Source organism: Arvicanthis niloticus, chromosome 1 (genome assembly GCF_011762505.2).
Source record: "Arvicanthis niloticus isolate mArvNil1 chromosome 1, mArvNil1.pat.X, whole genome shotgun sequence".
Taxonomy (NCBI): domain Eukaryota; kingdom Metazoa; phylum Chordata; class Mammalia; order Rodentia; family Muridae; genus Arvicanthis; species Arvicanthis niloticus.
Window position 1 is genome coordinate 161455602 of NC_047658.1, and position 17773 is coordinate 161473374.

A 17773-nucleotide genomic window follows, 5' to 3' on the forward strand; every position below is an offset into this window, starting at 1 on the left:
TTGTTCTCTTTCAAATTCACTGCCTCTTTTTTTTATTATTATTATTAATTCTTGTTATATACATATGTAGGGAGTAGTCAGTGTATTTCCAAATACATAAATACAACCCGCTCAGTCTGCATAGTGTTACATATTGTGTATGTTTTCAGCACTGACCATTTGCACGTGGGTAAACAGTTGGTGTGCTCTTCCCTGGGGAAGATCATTGCTCCCACTCAGCATCCCTTACTTGCCTGCAGTTCTTTGTGTGGGGTTGAGGCCTTTTGACCTTCCTTCAGCAGCAGTCATACATGTTGGCGTTGTCTAGTGGGGACATCCTTGTTCAGCTCCTGTTTGGGCAGTCATGTTGGTGAGACTGTATTGGTGTAGATGGGTATGGCTTCTGACGTTCTTAGGAGATGATCCCAAAGAAAACTCCCTGATCTTCCTCCTACAGTCTTTCTGCCTACTCTTCTGCCATCGTCCCCGAGCCTTAGGTACTAAGGGCTGAAGTGTTTCACAGTTGGGTCTGAGGCTCCTAGCTCCACACGTTGATGGGTTGTGTTCCATAATGGTCTCTGTCTATTGCAAAGAAATGTTTCCTTGATGAGAGGTGAAGTGTCTTCCTGCCTCCTCTTCTGCGGGCTTTCCTGAGCCCTGAGGGGAAGGATTTGATGAAGACATCAGCTTAAGGTTGGGTGTTTCAAGGTCTCTCACGCTGCATGCTGTCCAGTTGTGGGTCTCTGGATCTGTTCCCATCTGCAGCAGGAGGCAGCTTCTCTGGTGATGGCTGAGTGAAGCACTGATCTGCTTCCCTGGCTGGAGGCCATTTTAATCTGTTTATGTATCAGTTAAGAAACTAATTTAGACAAGTAATAATGGTGTATAATTCTTAAAAGGAAACTGGAACAAAATTCTTTGTACTTATACTGGCCAGAGATCTCACTGGCAACGCTTTAGTGCATTCCAATTCAACTGTTTCTCCAGTGTTTTGCTTATATAACTTTATATTCTGGTATTTACGTTCAGTATATTGAAAATGTATTCCCAAGCCAGCAACACCATTGCTCATGATGATGTACATGATATTGTCTCACTAGAATATTTCCTGTGTGTTAAATAGTCTCTGAGTTTCTAGCTTAAGCTATACATTGATGCTGTGTATCTGTTCATAGATTATATTGTTTTCTTAGCACACCATTCTTGAAGAAAAGAACTGCTCATCTCATTTACAGTGTCTGTATCCTTGACTCCTTAATTTCTTAGGACTTTGACATCTGGCGTCCACGTGAAGTGAAAATATGGGATTGGGATGTAGTGATTCATATATAGGAGTGGCCAGCTGTCTCACACCCACGGCATGTCTGTATGTCTGCATGGCTGTTGGCTTGGCTGCCTCTTGTGTTTCTGTGCTGCCTTTCTAGACTCTGTAGATGTCACGCTATTTTCTTCTGGCCTTGAGTGTTTCAGACAAGCTGAAGGGTAGACCCAGGTCCTGACCCTCTAGTGTGAGTTTGTAAGTTTCATTGTTTACTTTGAGGTTTGTCACTTTGGGGGATTGAGGTCAGTCTAAACATGGCCTTTCTGGAATGAGGTCTTTCATTTACTTTGCATGGACCATAGGAAATCTAAATAAATTTAAACCTATCGATTTGGGTTATTCTTCTACCCCTAAGGAAATTTTTTTATTGTGTCTTGAATTATTTCCTCAGCTTACAAATGTATAGTTTTGGAGCATTTGTGAGTCTCCACAGGCCCTGTGTTTCATGGCTTCATGGTGTTTACCACCCCCTTCCGTCACATTGCTGTTTTCTTCTTGCCGTGTCCCAGCATTGCTGGTTACACCTCATGCTGTTGTTTTGACTCTGCTGCTGGTTGTAAGACTGTTAATGCTGCTGTTGAGGTAGAATTACTTTTCTGCTCACTTCCTGGAACCATTGTTTAATCTCTGACACTTGGATCTTCTTTAAAGAGCGCTGCATTCTGCCCTTCCCCTGGAAGAGCTCTGAGAGTGCCAGACAACTGCTAAAAATATTTTTTGATTTCTTCACTTTTTAGATCGTACGTCTCCTCTGAACCTTTGTGGTGCCCTATGATGATAGCCTCTGACACCTGTGTCTCTTCTGTTGTGTTCCTAGTGTCTCTGCTGTGTCACTCCTGTTGTGTTCCTAGTGTCTCTGCTGTGTCACTCCTGTTGTGTTTCTGATGTCTGTGTCTTTCGTGTTGTGTTCCTGGTGTCTCTGCTGTGTCTCTTCTTTGGTGTTCCTGGTGTCCAGGCTCTCTTTCCCATGTTATTCATGCTGTTTAAAGTTTTGTATTTGGTTGCTTTGCAGAACCACTCCTTAGATCCACAAATAGTCAGCAGAGTTATATGTTTAGCTTACTTTTAATTGCTTTTGTCTCTAGACTGTGTCTTCATTGGAGTGAGTGAGGCTTCTTCTCCAGCAGAGAGACATGCCCAGGCTGCACCCACACCAGTATCTTCCTATCTCACCGCTCCACTGCCAGCACATAGAGAACTATACTTGCCATGTTCACTGCCTCATGTTGAGTCTTCTCTGGTTCTCCTCAATGTTGTATTACTGTTTGCCCAGGAATTCTAGTTACTTTTTGCAATAGAGAAGAAACAAGTTAAGAAGTGGGAAGAAAAAGAAATGAATGCAGCAGTGTAAGATACACGCCAAGCTGCACCCTCGGCTCGAGAGCCTAGCAGTTTCTGGTTATAACAGACCTTCTGAGGTCTTTGTTACCTAGTAAAGACTTTGGGAATATGGATCTGTACTTAAATTTTTTAACACAGTTCATTTTGGTTTTGTTCAGTAGAAAACTCTTCCAGATCCTGGCCATTTATAATATAGACTTTACTAATATGTTTTTTATTCAAATTCAATGGAATACTTTGATAAATGAACCAGGCACCATTTTAAACTGGAAACTATGAAGAATCTCTAAAGTCACCCTCAATAAAGGGGCCATATAAACCGTTTCTGTAGCCCACCCCTTGGGCTGTGTGCCTGGGTGGTCTTGTTTTAACTGTTGCTGTTTAATTATTGATGGTTTACTGACACAGGCATAGAAGCCTTAGGGAAAATGAAATCCCACATGCCAGTCTCTTCAGATGAATCTTCTTTGAGGTTTAAGTGTCCCTCTAAGTAATACAGCAAGGCAGGAGTTAGGGGCCATTGTGCTCTGCCTGCCAAAGTCAGCCACAGCACTCCTATTGGAGTCTTCCAGTGCGCACTGGAGCTGATGTGTGTCTGCTGTGTTCCATTATAGCAGCCCCATACACCCCCCCCCCCCCCCACGCACACACAGACCCTGCTGGGAACAAGTCTCTCCTCCAATAACAAAGCTGGTGTGCTCACAGCAACTGTTTTCTCCTGTCATCCTAGTGTCTGCAAAACATTCTTGAGAATGCCTTGCTAGCTATGGAGGAGAGGAGATTCCTGACCTCCAGAAACTCAGTTCTTGATAGAGAAATAGTCACTCAGAGAGACTCCTGAGAAACTCCTCAGTGAGTGACTGCCAGACTTGGGAGGTTGCTGCCAGCTTGGAGTGGTCAGGTGAGTGTCATAGAAAACATGGCATTCAGATACAGGGTACTAATGACACAGCTCAACCAATAAAGGTGCTTGTCTAAGTCTGATGGCATGAGTTTCATTCACAGAATTTCCACGATAAAAGAGAAGAATCAATTTTTGCAAACTGGCCTCCTTAAGCATACCATGTCATAAGTATACAGACACATAAACATACATAATAGTGGTAATAACACTAGTAATAAGTAGTAGTAATAATAATAATAATACATGTAGAAATCAAAACATATTTTTTAAAGCATAAAGAAAAGGTGATGTTTGTTTGTAATGGCCATTGAAATAGAGGGCTATGATTTGCACAGACATAATTAAAAGGGATGCCAGGCCAGTGGAGCACCATGAACAAAGATAAGGAAATAACAATAAATTGTAAGGAAATCCTGGCAAGCTGTTCTGATTGGCTGATGGCCATCTACTCTCCGATCTTTGCCTTTCATGTTAAGATTCCTCATGTTACTATAGAATCATATCAGTTTATATCACTGTCAGTGTTTACTGAGCATGCTCTGTGTTCTGGACTAAACCCTTCCATGGCTTTCACATAGCCCAGCCATGTTTCTTTCTGCTAGCCTTTGTCTGCTTGGAACTGGTGTCATGGTGTTCTTCTGAGAGTTATGAATGGTACAGTATGTCATGTTTGTAGGCAGCCTGGGCATCTAATAAATGGTGGGCTATCTTTAAGAATACCATGTTCACTCTGAGCTATGGCTTCAAGCAGCTATGTTCTTACTAGGCTTTGCTGCAACGCTGACCCTACCTGGACCTGGTGTGACCTGTTCCCTCAGCTCAGCAAACAGCCTAACTCTGCTACTTTCTAAGACTGCGCTAGTGTATGAGGCAAGGAGAACCAGGGCTGCAGTCTGGAAAAATCTAGGGGTCTGCACAGCAGAGAACCTGGACAGGCAAGACTGGAGTCCAAGTCCCCCATCTTGATGGAAGTGGCCTTGTCAAGCTGCTCATTGGTTGCTGTTCTTAAGCAACAGTTTTGCCTTAATTGGACTTGAAATTTCAGCCCAGTTTACTGTAGGGGAAAACGTACTGTTGCTCTTGTGAGGTATCAGCGTTTGACAGTTGTAAAGAATGAAAGTCATCCTTGCTCTGAAGCTTTGTCTCCAGGCTCACTTGCCTGGTAGTCAAGGCCTCTAGCTTTTATTGTCCCTATTTAAATGGTCCACTGATGGCCTCAGAACTCAGCCCCCAATCCCTTCAGTGTGATTTAAATCACTGGATGGCATAGTTGCACCTGGCAGAACTCACAGGGCCCAGATCCTGCAGCTCTTTGAGGAGGATGAGCTCTGTCCACCCTTAGCTGGTGGGCAGCATGTAAACACAGTATCCTAGCTAGGATCTCTTGGCATTTTTCTCTCTCCTGATTTTTATTTTTTACACAGACAGCAATGCCAGTGTGTAAAGGAATATTTTTTCAAAAGAAAAAAAAAGCACACTGCTATAACCCAATATGACTGTAATTATCCACACACAAGCTTTTTTTTTTTTTTAACTCTTTTTTGCATATGTTGACATTTTTCTTTATGTGGTTCTAATTCCAGTGTAAACAAAATTTTACATTCTGGCTGTTTCTTTTTTATTCAACATTATAGCTTGCACTACTAACATTACTTTGATATTGTAGTTAATGGGGTCTTTTACATCAAATGATTATGACATTTATAGAGACTCAGGAAAGCCCAGCAGCATGTGTTTAGCATTCATTGACTTCTTCAGAAAATACAAGGGCTGTCTGTAGTGTGTCTCAGAGATCCTCAGCTGGCATCTGAGAAAACCCTCTGTAGTCTGGGTCCTTAGGCATACCTGTCCTGGTCTAGACCATCCATTCAGGCCACTTGCATAGATGGATTTTAAGTGTTTGGTGATGATCTGGATAACACTGTGCATAAATAAGCAAATGGTGTTCTTCACTCTGTGGTGAGGATGTTGTCTCTGGTCAACATCCTCCCACTAGAAGGTATAAATAGATTGGGTAAAGGCTCCAGCGTGTGCTTGCCACATGCCAGAGTAGGTGGCCAATGTAGGGCATTGCCACCAACATGGCTTTGGGCTAACCAGGCGAAACTGGTCTGTACCTCGAGGGGCAATGAGGAGCCCTTGAGGGAATGAGTTAAAGGATAGGGATCAAGGATGCAGTGGGCAGGGCCGTGTGCTGGGGAGATGCTGGGCAGCATGAGGCAGTGCTGGAGTGTTTCACATCTGACAGAGTCTGAAGAAAGGATAGTGCCAACTTAGCTTTACACTTCCTGAGCCCAGCCCTGGGGAAGATGATGGACAGTTCCTTGTTATGTTTTATACTTCTTCAGGGGAAGTCTGTTTTGTTTTGTTTTAATTCTTAGCATCTGCATAAGTTATATTTTTACATATAATAAAATTCACCCAACTTAAGTATTATGTTAAATGGATGTTGGCAATTAGGTACAGTTGTAAAATTACCATGACCCACAGACTGTAAAGTATCCCCTCACTCTGTCAGGTTTTCCCCAGCTCAGTTCTGTCCCTGTGCTGACCCAGGCAGCTGCTTCTGACAGCAGAGTTTTGCTGTCTCTAGAGTTTCATAGATATGGAATTCCATAGCATGTCTTCCTGCTGTGCTTACTTTCACATACTGTGAAGCTTGTGAGATGCACCTGTTTTGTCACACATTAATATCTCAGGCCTTTTAATTACCGGGTTATATCCCAAAGTAGGGTGTGGTAAATTTACTTATTTATTGCTATGTGATGAAAACTATATATGCTGCCTGTAGTTTGGGAATAGTATGATAATGGCACTGTGACCTTTGCGTACACATCTTTCTGTAGACATAGGTTCTTTTTCTCTTGTGTAAATATCTAGGAATAGGATCAGTGTGTTGTTGTTAGGTAAATATGTGTTGAAATTTACAAGAACTTGTCCACGTTTGTATCTCTTTGGCAGTGCAGGAGACTCCTAGCTGCCATGCACTTAACTCTTGGTGCATCCAAGTAGATGTCAACAACTGAGACACTCTTAAAATAGCACGTGGTTTCCTGGTCACCCTGATTTGTCTTCCACTGCTTGCCTTCCTTGTCACCATGATGAAACTTCCTTTTATGTTGGGAAACTTCCTTTAATGGAGGGAAGGTTATCTGGGCTTGCGATTTTTTTTTTTTTTTTTTTTTTTTGAGAGGATTTTTGAGTTTGAGAGGATACAACCCATTGTGATGGAGCCAGTAAGGGTGTGAGGAGCTCAGCACATTGCATGTGTGTTCAAGTAGCAGAGAACAAACAAGAAGTGAGGCTATCAGCTATGACCCCAAGACCCACCCCCAGGGACCAACTTCCTCCAAAGAGATTCCACCTCCTAAAGTCTCCACAGCCTTCCAAACAGCACCTCCAGACACATGAACCTATGGGAGACAAGTCACATTCAAACTACAGGCTGATCCATTTTGCTGTCAAGCTGCCCACCTATCATTTGTGTGTTCATGATGTCAGCCACACAAGTTTTACATCCCTGTCATACACTGCAGGGAACTGTGGGCTGGGCCTGTGGGGATGAGAAGATTGTAGTTGGAATGGCTGTCTCTTGCCACTGATGTACTGCCAGCATAGACTGCTCTGAACCCAGTATGTTCACCCGTAAGATTCAAGATTTTAGTAACAGTTTGTGGCAAAAATAAAATGATATAAACCATGTTAAGCACCTACCACATAGCCAGGCCCATATAAAACACATAGTACAAATGTTTGGAGTAGCCAGTGACTCTCCAGAATGTATGCGTATGTATCACAGTTACCCCTTACACCTGTGTTCCTACCCCAGATGGCCTGTGAAACTCAAATCTCATGGCTGGACACAAAGATGTGCAGTATCTAATGGCAATGAGACACTGGACAAGCTGCTCAACCATGAGGAGAAGGCTAAGTGACCAGCCAGCCCTGGAGCGTTTAGTGTCTACAGCTATCAAGTTCTGCCTGGGTGGATTTGGAGGTGGTTGGGATTATATATATGGTTTCCTGAGGAAAAAGTATAAACGAAGGCAGATCCTAGCTGAATTTTACTACGAAGCACTGTGTACCACTGAGTCTATTGTCCTCCAGCCCCACCTGAGTCCCTGCCGTCTCTCCAGAAGGTAAGGAGAAGTGATGACAGCTGGCATAAGAGATTCCCTTGAGGCCAGTGTGAGAATATTCTAGCAACAGAAGTCATCTAAGCTTCTAGTCAAAGTTAGTGATAAAGTCTTCCTGCTGGACTAAGCCAGTATCCAGTCAAGGACAGAATTTTGTGGGCACCCAGTGGAGTCCCCTGAGATGCTGATAACCTTTCTCCACATGTGATGGATGCCCTAATGATGATACTTCAAGCCAGTCCTTATATTTCAGTACCATTTCTATTGCATTAATTCATCATTATTAGCTATGCTAATTAAAAGTAACTAATTAATAAGATAGAAAAAGCTGCCACACCGTCTTAGCTGCCTCTGGAATTTTACTCTTCATTAGTCTTTCAAACATTATCTAAGTACCTGAGGGAGTCCCATTCAGAACTCCAGTCAAGTCCGAGCACCCTGGGGTGTGGATTAAAACTAAGGAATGCACAGCTACTCCCCAACAGAAGCAGTTTAAGGGTAATTGCAGTGGCACCTGACTTTTGAGATTCATAAATTCAGGACATGAATTTGTGCCAGTTCTTCATATGATGGGTCCAGGAACGTGCTGGGTTGTCAGGATTCTCATCCTCTTCCCTCCACCTGATGGAAACACTCCAGGCCATGTTGGAGCCTTTCCTCCTATGTTCTCAAAGAAGTGCAACTCAGGAACACTGGCGATCTCAGCTGTGTAGCATGGTGGCCCTGTGGTCAGCCACCATCTTATGTATGTATGTCTCCATCTCTCTGCAGCACGCTTTGCCTTCTCTCAATGTTGGGGTCAAGCCAGGCCTTAGTCATGCTAGGCCCATCAGAGCTCCAGCACTGAGCTACCCTCCTAGCACACACGTTTTTTAAAACTCTAAGACTCTCCTGCTTTATCACACAGTGTTGTCCATGGACTCATGATTTAATGCACTTGCTGTGCATTTTTTATACATTAAAATAAATGCATAGTTTAAAATCTGAAATAAAGTGTCTAAAGGATTACTAAATATGTCACATAAAAAGCAGTCATCCACATGCTGCCTGAGATAAACCAGCCGCCTCCCTCCCTCCAGTGGCCTGCACACAGCATGAGGGGGCCATTGCTGTGTTGTCCTTGTCGGGTTCCTTGCCTGTCTCTCCACTCGACATTGAGACCCTGGAGGGCAGGGACTGGCTTTCATCTCTGCATCACCCTGCCAGTGAGCTGGGCTCGTAATATGCATTCAATAAATGTTTGATGAATGAAAATCTCCCTTGTGATTAAAATATCATCAGCAAATACAAATATTTTCTGTTTTCTCTTACTTGGATTTCTAACCTCTGATAAACTCTCGAAGTACAAAAACATGAAAGAAAACATAGGTAAGAACAAAGCATGCAGTGAAGTAGGTCTGTCCATCCGTCACTGCAGTTCGTACGATAAAACCCCCCCGGAGTCAGGGGCATTGAATGATATAAAATTGTACACTGTGATTGGGCATAAATGCAATCACCTTCCTGAGGTAACGTATAAAAGACAGGAATTGGATCTTATTCTTATTCTATTCTGAGCCCCTGTGCTTTGCTGTCTCTGGGAACAGAGTGGGCATCAAGGGAGTAGACAGGCAGGCCAATGAAGAAACGACACAGGCTTCTACAAGCCAATTTAACTCCCTGCATTTTGCTAAAGATCTGTCAAGAAACAGGAAGAAGAGAAATGTCTCGTGTTTGGAGACATGTTGACGGGTGGCAGTGTTAGTCTCTTTGGGTACATTTTTACTTCCAAACACTTTAAACAAAGTAGATGAGTCTGTATTTAAAAGTGTGTATCGGCTTGATGCTCGTCTCAGAGAACAAACACTACTGGTTAAATCAGTTAACCAAAGTGATGGCGTCACAATTCACTTGTAAATTATACAGGAAAGGTTTTGAAGTCTACCTTTCCACTGATTTACATAAATGAAAAGTTTAAATTTAGGAAAATACTTAACATTGTGCTTACTATGAACCTCTCCACATGGTGTTTGCAATTGTTAATCTACCCTAAAGCATTTGCTCTTAATTACAGAAAAGGGTTTTTTAGTGTAGGAGTGAGTGATTCTGTAAACATTCCTAGGGAGCCAGTAGGACAGAAAGGGCAGGAACAGCGAGAGACAAGTCTCTCATGACACTGGCAGTCTGAGGGAGGTTGGGCGGTAACTCAGTGCTGTAGCTCAGAGTCTCCACACTTACCTGCCATGCACAAGGGCCTGGGCTTGACCCCAGTGTCACATAAACCAGCCATGGTCTAGCAACCCTGTAGTACCAGAACCTGGGGAGTGGAAGGAGAAGAATCAGGTCATCTCTGCTATGTAGCCAGTTTGACGGATGGACAAACCTGGGGTGCATGAGACTCTCTCAAAAAAAAAAAAAAAAAAGTTTTTTTTAATATTTAAGGTGAAAAGATAAGAGGTCCTGTTTCTGGGGTGGGGGAAAGTAATCCCCCGCTCTCTGTTTTAAATAATTGTTGTTGCTTGCGTTGATTTTACTCTTTCCCTGTAATAGCTATGGTTGTTTTGTTCATAAAACAACTGCAAGCAACTGCCAGCTCCAAGGCTGCAAGGCCAAATTCCAACCCCAGTCTGGGGCATTCACATTTGTGCTACTCTCCAGCAGACTCTAAAGGTCCTCACAGCCAAACATGATGCCAGTTTATTACATACAGTTTTATTGTACACTAGAGTCTTTGGCAGGATCGTTGGAAGGAAGACACAAAGCTGGAGGCTTTGGGGAAGCACACTGAAAGAGCCCTGTGTGCCCACAGTTGCCCTTCACACAACACCCCTGGGGTGAAATGCCCAAGGCCATGTAAATGGGAGAGCTGCCACCCTAGAAGGCCCTTCCACTCCACATGGCACCCGTCACCTGAAGCTGGCAATGGAAGAGGCTAAATTCTGCCTCCGCTCATTTGGGTTTTTGGTTTGGTTGGATGGTTTTTTTTTTTTTTTGTTGTTGTTGTTGTTGTTGTTGTTGTTGTTTTTGCTGTCCTCAACAAAGTTTGATTAAAAGCACAAATTGTCGTGAAAGATTTGCAAAGAACCAGGTACTGCACATTGCTGTCCAGTGCGCTCTAAGGAACATTCTAAAGAATCCCTTCCCTCCACATGCCTCCAGTCTGCTGTATTCCCTGAGAAGGCTGTGCCCAAGGGAAGGAATGAGGAGGGATGCTTCCTCGTGAGCCGGTGGACACAGCGAGGAGACTTGAGGAGTGTTACCTCAGAGTCTGTGGCTCTATTGAGGCTATTTTTGTTTCTCAGAGTGGCATTGCAGGTTGATTCCACTCAGGACTTGAGCCTTTCAGTGAGCACAGCTGATAGCAGATGCCCTGGCTCTCTTCTAGGATGGCTTAGGATTTCTGCAGCAGGGGCTTGAGCCTGGTTGGCATGCGGCTGGCAACAAAGCTCTGGAAAACACCCTCAGATTTCCACTTAGTGTGAACAGAGAAGAAACTTGTTGTGTTCTGTATTTGGTTTACACTCTTCAAACTGAAATGGCTGAACGATGAAGAAACTCTCTTTAGGGAACAGATTTTTCTCTCTGTGCACCATTAGTGTGTGCTGCCCAGATCATTAAGACAAGCAAACAGGAAGACAGTATCCAGAGACCTGCCAGGCTCTGACACACAGCACCTACCTGGCTGGTACCAAGGGCTTTAGTTTGTTTCTTTCTCTATGGTTTTTGTTTGGTGATCTCCACGCAGAAGGTGACAGAGAAGGCAGTGTTTGTATTTTAATAGCTGATTAACTTGTTTTGAAATCCAAACTAATCAAATACCATCTTCTAGTTATGATTAAATATTGTTTATACACAAATCACTGTGGTTAAGGAGAACAAACCTCATTAATTAGTGCTATGAGGGATATGGAATTTAAATACAAACTTCTGGCTCTTCTTTTATTTTATCTTTGCAGTTTTTATTTTTATGTGTGAGTGTGCTTGTGTGTGATGCAAGTACATGTGTATGTGTGTGTGTGCGTGTGTGTTGGGGGGGTAGGGGGAGTGGGTGTGTGTGTGAACCACAAGTCAGGTCTTCAGTCTTCTTCACTCACCTTAGTTTTGAGACAAAGCTTCTCTCCTGCTTGTTGACTCAGCTGGCCTGGCTGGCCTGGCTGGTCTGGCACCGCAGGGACCCTCCTGTGTCCACATCCCAGCCCTGGGACTCCAGAAGCACCACTGTGCCTGGCTTTTAAATGGGTGCAAGGGATCCAAACTCCAGTCCCCGAGTTTGCACTTTACTAACTCCGCTGTCTCCCCAGCTCTGTACTTGCATTTTTAAAAGGTTATTGAACTGTGTGTCTGTTTTCAGAAGAGAAATTCATGAACCTAAAGACTTGTGTTTGTGTATTTATAGCTTTGTTTCATAGCCAAAAAACAAAGTAGAGCTGAGATATTTTCTCTTTGCTTACGTTTATTTTATACCCTTCTTCCTACTATAGGAAGGCATCTAAACCACACTGATTTTTGCCTGTTCTCATTCTTTCTCAAAGTGTTATCTAAAGTTGTGTGTTTATATTTTAAACTCAGGGAATTCATTTGCTTTGGAATGGAAGCTTCCAGAAGCAATGTTAATTCATAAGCTATAATATTTGCAAATATTATCAGACATGCCTTAAAGCAAGTCTTGGTGACATTTTACTATTAATTAGAACTGCCAAAAACCTATGTTTGTTAAGTCATGTGACTATTATGTATATGCCCATTTTAAATGGTTGTTACGTCACATGACAGTTATATATATGCCTATTTTAAAATTGAAAATAGAAAACAGTCTTCAATTCCAGATGCAGGTCACAGTTGTGATTGTCACCTGAGTTGCTGGACTGTGCAACATGTCCAGCCTATGGTTGTGGCAGGTGTCACTGTGCCTTGCCAACACAAGTGTTGTATACTCACCATCTAACTACAGTTTGTCCCTGATCTCTGTTGCCTTTTTTCATATGTAGCCTTACTGAAATCTGAGTGCCACTGCATTTATCAATAACATATACATGATTCCTCATGATCACCTCAAGACAGGAAGAGAGACTTCTGGCTCTGGTTTTTGTGAAGTTGTTCAGCTTATTGTGTTACGTTGGGAAAACAGAGCTATTGTTTAGCAACCCTGGACTGGGCATAAAATAATTGAGGGTCCCAAACAAGAACCATTTGTAATGGAATATGCCCTAACACTTGCTTAACCACATGGCTTAGCACCCTTCTGCTCACACATGGTTAAACACATGTTGGAACTGATGTTTTAACGCCTGCCTCATACATCCCTTTGTCCACATATGCTGGAACATGTGATTTGATACTCTTGTGGTCTGGGGGGAAGACGGCAAGCAGAGTCTGTCTGGGGTCTCTTTTTCCAAAGGTTCATAGGTTAGCAGCCTTCAGTCAAAGGTCAGCACCTTATTGATAAAGTCACAGCTCTTTTTGCTAGATGACACAGACAACGTGTGCCTGTCCAGTTCATTTGGAGATGGTGTAGCTGTGGTCTTCAGGACCCAGCTGATCACTGGCCTCCTTGGGAGCTCAGCAGGGGCTACAGTGTGTCTCACAGTATTGTTTTGCACCCTAGCTAGTCCACTTATGGTTTTCTAAATACTCGATCTATCCGTTCAGCCTTACCCAGGCCCAGATGTAGAATTAAACAAGGCTTCCATTTCAGCCACTAGCTTAAGTTCTCTGTCTTACGCGACAGTTTCAACCCAGACAGCAGCTACTGTCACTTCAGTAAGAAGAATGTCTCCTCACTCTGACCGCATAGACTTGCCGTCCATGCTGCCTTCGTTGGTTTGGGCAGAATCTAATAGCTTTAGTACAATAAAAGAACAAATACTGATTTGCACAGTTGTAGAGTTTGAAAAGTCCAACGTTGAAGTGCTAGCAGATATTGTCTAGTGAGGGTCCACTTCAATTAATTAGTTTATAAATTACTTTTATCCTATTGGGTCTTCACATGGCCAACAGCAGAGTAGATGGTAGTTTTATCCAGTCAAATAACAGGATGACAGCAACCTACCTTTCAACAGTGCTTCTAGCCTACAGCATACATCATCTGCTGCTTTTCTGATCCCTACTAGAATGAGAAGTAACCCACAAATCCCATTTCATAGAATGGCAAATAAAAACCCAGATAGCCTCAGAATTGTGCTAAAAATGATATAGCCAATAGGAAGACAAAGAGGTTAGATGTTGAACGAAGGTTTCCTCACATCTCAATCGGATATTTTCCTGCTATGCAACAAGGCCAGCTCCTAGAAGACACGAGGTTATTGCCTGGAAAAGCTCTTACCAAAGATAAGAGCAGGAAGGATGTGATCAAAGCAATGCCCATTTGTGAAATGCTGTCTGTCGGTCATATTCAAGCAGCCTATAGTGATCACCCCAGCATCCCATTCGATAGGTGGGCACACCGAGGCCTTAAATTATAATAAACTTACTCAAGTCAAAGAAGTAATAAGTAGCAGCGCTATGGTTTGAATGCAAGCCTGTCTCAAAAGAAACCCCAGGCTCTCAGCCATTGCTCGTATTGGCTCCCAACCAACAACACTAAGTGAGCTCACTGGCAGAGCACACTGATTGCAGAAGGCACCGGGGGAGGAAGTGTATTGTTTTCCTCGTCATTCCTGGTTATAAAGGTTTGGGATGGGATTTTTCTATTTTTAACATTTGAAAGTGAATCAATATAACAAAAAGTAAAGGTTATGGATATTATAGGAAAGCATTTGTAAAAGCTCAGCATTTAGTCTGTGACTTTTACTAGCTGGCCATAGCATACACTGTCTGACTAGCTGGTCATGGAGTACACTGACTATCTAACCATGGCATACACTGTCTGACTAGCTGGTCATGGTGAACACTGTTTGACTATCTAACCATGGCATACACTGTCTGACTAGCTGGCCCTGGTGAACACTGTTTGACTATCTAACCATGGCATACACTGTCTGACTAGCTGGTCATGGAGTATACTGTCTGACTATCTAACCATGGCATACACTGTCTGACTAGCTGGCCCTGGTGAACACTGTTTGACTATCTAACCATGGCATACACTGTCTGACTAGCTGGTCATGGACTACACTGACTATCTAACCATGGCATACATTGTTTGACTAGCTGGCCCTGGCGAACACTGTTTGACTAGCTGATCATGGCATACACTGTCTGACTAGTATCCATATAAGCTTTGTTTTGCAGGTAACTTGTGCTTGCAATTATTAAACATAAGAATCATATATATTTTGAGACTTTGAGTTTCTAAGATTACTAATGGCTGTTAAATTAAATTACTTAAAAATAAATTCTACACTATCAGCAGACCTCTAAAAGGTCAAAATTGAGCAAATTGTGTAAAGAATGCTGCCCTTGAGTGTGGCCAGTCAGAATGGCAGTTTTCTTAATTGTACAGACATTGCCTGGCCTATCTTCATAAGTGACTTTCATAACTTAAAAGTGACTAGAATGCATGAACTCACTTCCCTGTTTAATTGCTTTGGATCTTAACGCAGAGACCAGCAGAGAGACATTTATTCACAGCAGGGTCAGCCAGGAAGTGCCACCTGCGGATGCCTGACTGGTACATAGAAGCAGGAATTTGTGGTTACTTGGCATGGTCGGAGGATCCAGAGGGAAGTTTAGAAGGCTCTTCATTCTGTTTTGCCCTCAAAATAGAATTGTTAGTACTACTACCAGGCAAGGTCCAAAAGAGGGTGCAGTTCTGGAATATATAAAGTCTTGCTTTGGTTTTGTTGTATTTTTCTGGCATTTTATTATGTTGAAGTTCAAGATCAAATCATTGCATCTTAGAATAGCCTTTGCCAAACTTCTGAAACTAGGCACAAAGCCTTCAGCCTACATTGCTTTTCTTGCCTAGAAATCTAGGTAGCACTGAGCCAAAATCTGAACTTATAAAGTGAGATTATACTTGATTAGGAACAAAAAAAAAATCCTACATCCAGAAATGCAGATGTGCACAGCAGTCCTGGGGGGATGTTGGTATTTGATCTCGTAAGTCTTAAAGGTTCATGTTCCCAAGGTTAAGAAATTCAGAGAGCCAACTTTTATTAGTAACTAATGCTGAAATTACTCTGGAGATTCTAGAAGTATTACATTACAAATCACTCAGCTTTGGAAATCCTACAGCTTGTGGGTTATAAATATCATTGGATAAGAGACAGGGGTGGTAAGCAAAAGACATCACTCATAAGCCTAATCTACAACATTGAGGCACAGTGTGTACATGCTGGGAGAGTTTCCATCTCAGCAAAGAAAGGAAAGGCCTAGGAGTTAAAAGTACATCTACAAGAACCAGGAAGCAAAGACCTCCTTGGGATCTGGGTGGGAGGGTACAATATCCAACTTGGCTCCACTATCCTCCTGTTATTCTAATATTTTAACTTTATAACTGAGCCAGGTTGTTTCTATACTGAGCAAGGGTTCCACTTTGATGAAAGTTAAAGCCTGAATACTTATACAATAATATCTATTAATAAACATTTCGCTTGTGGGCAAGCATAATGAAGAGACCAGAGCATTTCACATCAAGAAAAGCTGTTGCTGCTGCTGCCACCACTGTTTCTCCTCTTCCTCCTCCTCTTCCTCCTCTTCCTCCTCTCTTCTTCCTCTTCCTCTTCTAAATCCAGTCTTTAATCCCAGCAGCAGAGGATGGGTAGATAAATCTGTGTTGCTTGCAGAAGTGAGCTATGTATGACAGATAAATGTGTGCCTTCTCCACTCCTCACCCCCAGTCCCATCCTTCAACGGGTTTGATTCATTGTGATCACCCCCAGTCCCATCCTTCAGCATGTTTGATTCACTGTGAGCTTGACCTTCCCTGCGGTGGTAGGAAAGTGTTTTCCTTGAGAAAGACGTCCACTAAGCCATTATAGTTTGAATTTTTTTTTAAGATAGCCAGAATATAAAATCATAAAGATTATTGCTGAAATGTAGAATGTGGTACCTCATATACATAATCAATACACAGGATATGTATTTGTATATGTATATAATTGTGGATATATGTTGTATTTTTGGGTAGGCAACAAAGAAGTAAAATAAAAGAAAATGAAATTATATATAGATATTATTATATCATATCAATAAATCCAGAATCTGGCCATGGCATCTAAACACTGCTGCCCCCCTCATCCTCTCTAATGGCATTTTTCAGATCTTGGGTTTTGACCGACATACTATGGAGTACAGAAATAATCATTAGTTAGGTAGCTCAAAAATACCTTGCCAAAACTGATAATGAGAGCTATTCTAGATGTTCTGTCAAAAAGCCTGCCAATTAGCATTGAGGTCTTAAAGGTGCAGCTTTAGGTATTTATTAATATGCTAGGTTTATTAGCGTAATTTATATATGCATCACGTGAATGCCTAATGCATTGCATGATATTGTATAATTGTGGTACTTTCAATTTGTTATAGCCAGACCTGTTCTTCAGCCATGTTTAAAATTCAGGATTACTTCCTAGCTCATAACTGATAACTCATTAGGAGGCTATGCCATGGACTCGAGGTTACCTCTAAGGCAATCCATATTTAACGATAAACTAGAGAGAATCTTAGCTACTTGACTGTCATTGACCAGCTTAAATATTTAAAGTTATCATCTGACCCTTTGCCTAACCACTCACAGAAAATGAAAATAAGTATGTACAAAACAAGAGAAAGACATGTTTCAAATAGTCTTTTCTAAATGAAGAAAATTTACAGCAGAAAATACTTAGGCGTGTGGAGATGCGCTCACTCATAGTGACGGTATAACTTAAGGGAGGGGTCTGTTTTCACCTTTTTAAAAATGTCAAGTTTTTACCAACACAGAAATTTTAGCCTGTCATTTACAATATTCAAACTCAGATTCATTATTAAGCATCATAATATTTTACATCCCTATCTTTACTGATGTATCTTTAAAAATAACTTCTCGAATTGTTTCTTTCTTCCCTTTCAAAATGATAACAAATTGAGAGTATTTTTTAATGTCTTGCTTTACCAAATAAATGAACATAGTCAAATTATAATGGCACCACCCTATGATTGATTGCCAGTTCCCCACAGTGTTTCTCCCTATCT

At 42.1% G+C, this 17773-nt stretch overlaps 1 protein-coding gene across 16 annotated transcripts in view; it reads left to right on the forward strand.

Moving 5' to 3' along the window:
- Vti1a (vesicle transport through interaction with t-SNAREs 1A) overlaps positions 1 to 17773 on the forward strand; it is a 301616-nt gene that overhangs the window by 190884 nt on the left and 92959 nt on the right. Inside the window, exon 9 of one of the 16 annotated variants that reach the window (XM_076924643.1) lies at positions 7375 to 7495. The exons of the other annotated variants lie outside the window; for them this stretch is intronic. Within the exon in view, the coding sequence (XP_076780758.1) occupies positions 7375 to 7480 (106 nt within the window). The 3' untranslated portion in view covers positions 7481 to 7495. Of the gene's footprint in view, positions 1 to 7374; positions 7496 to 17773 lie in introns of those variants that run through there. 16 annotated transcript variants of the gene reach the window in all.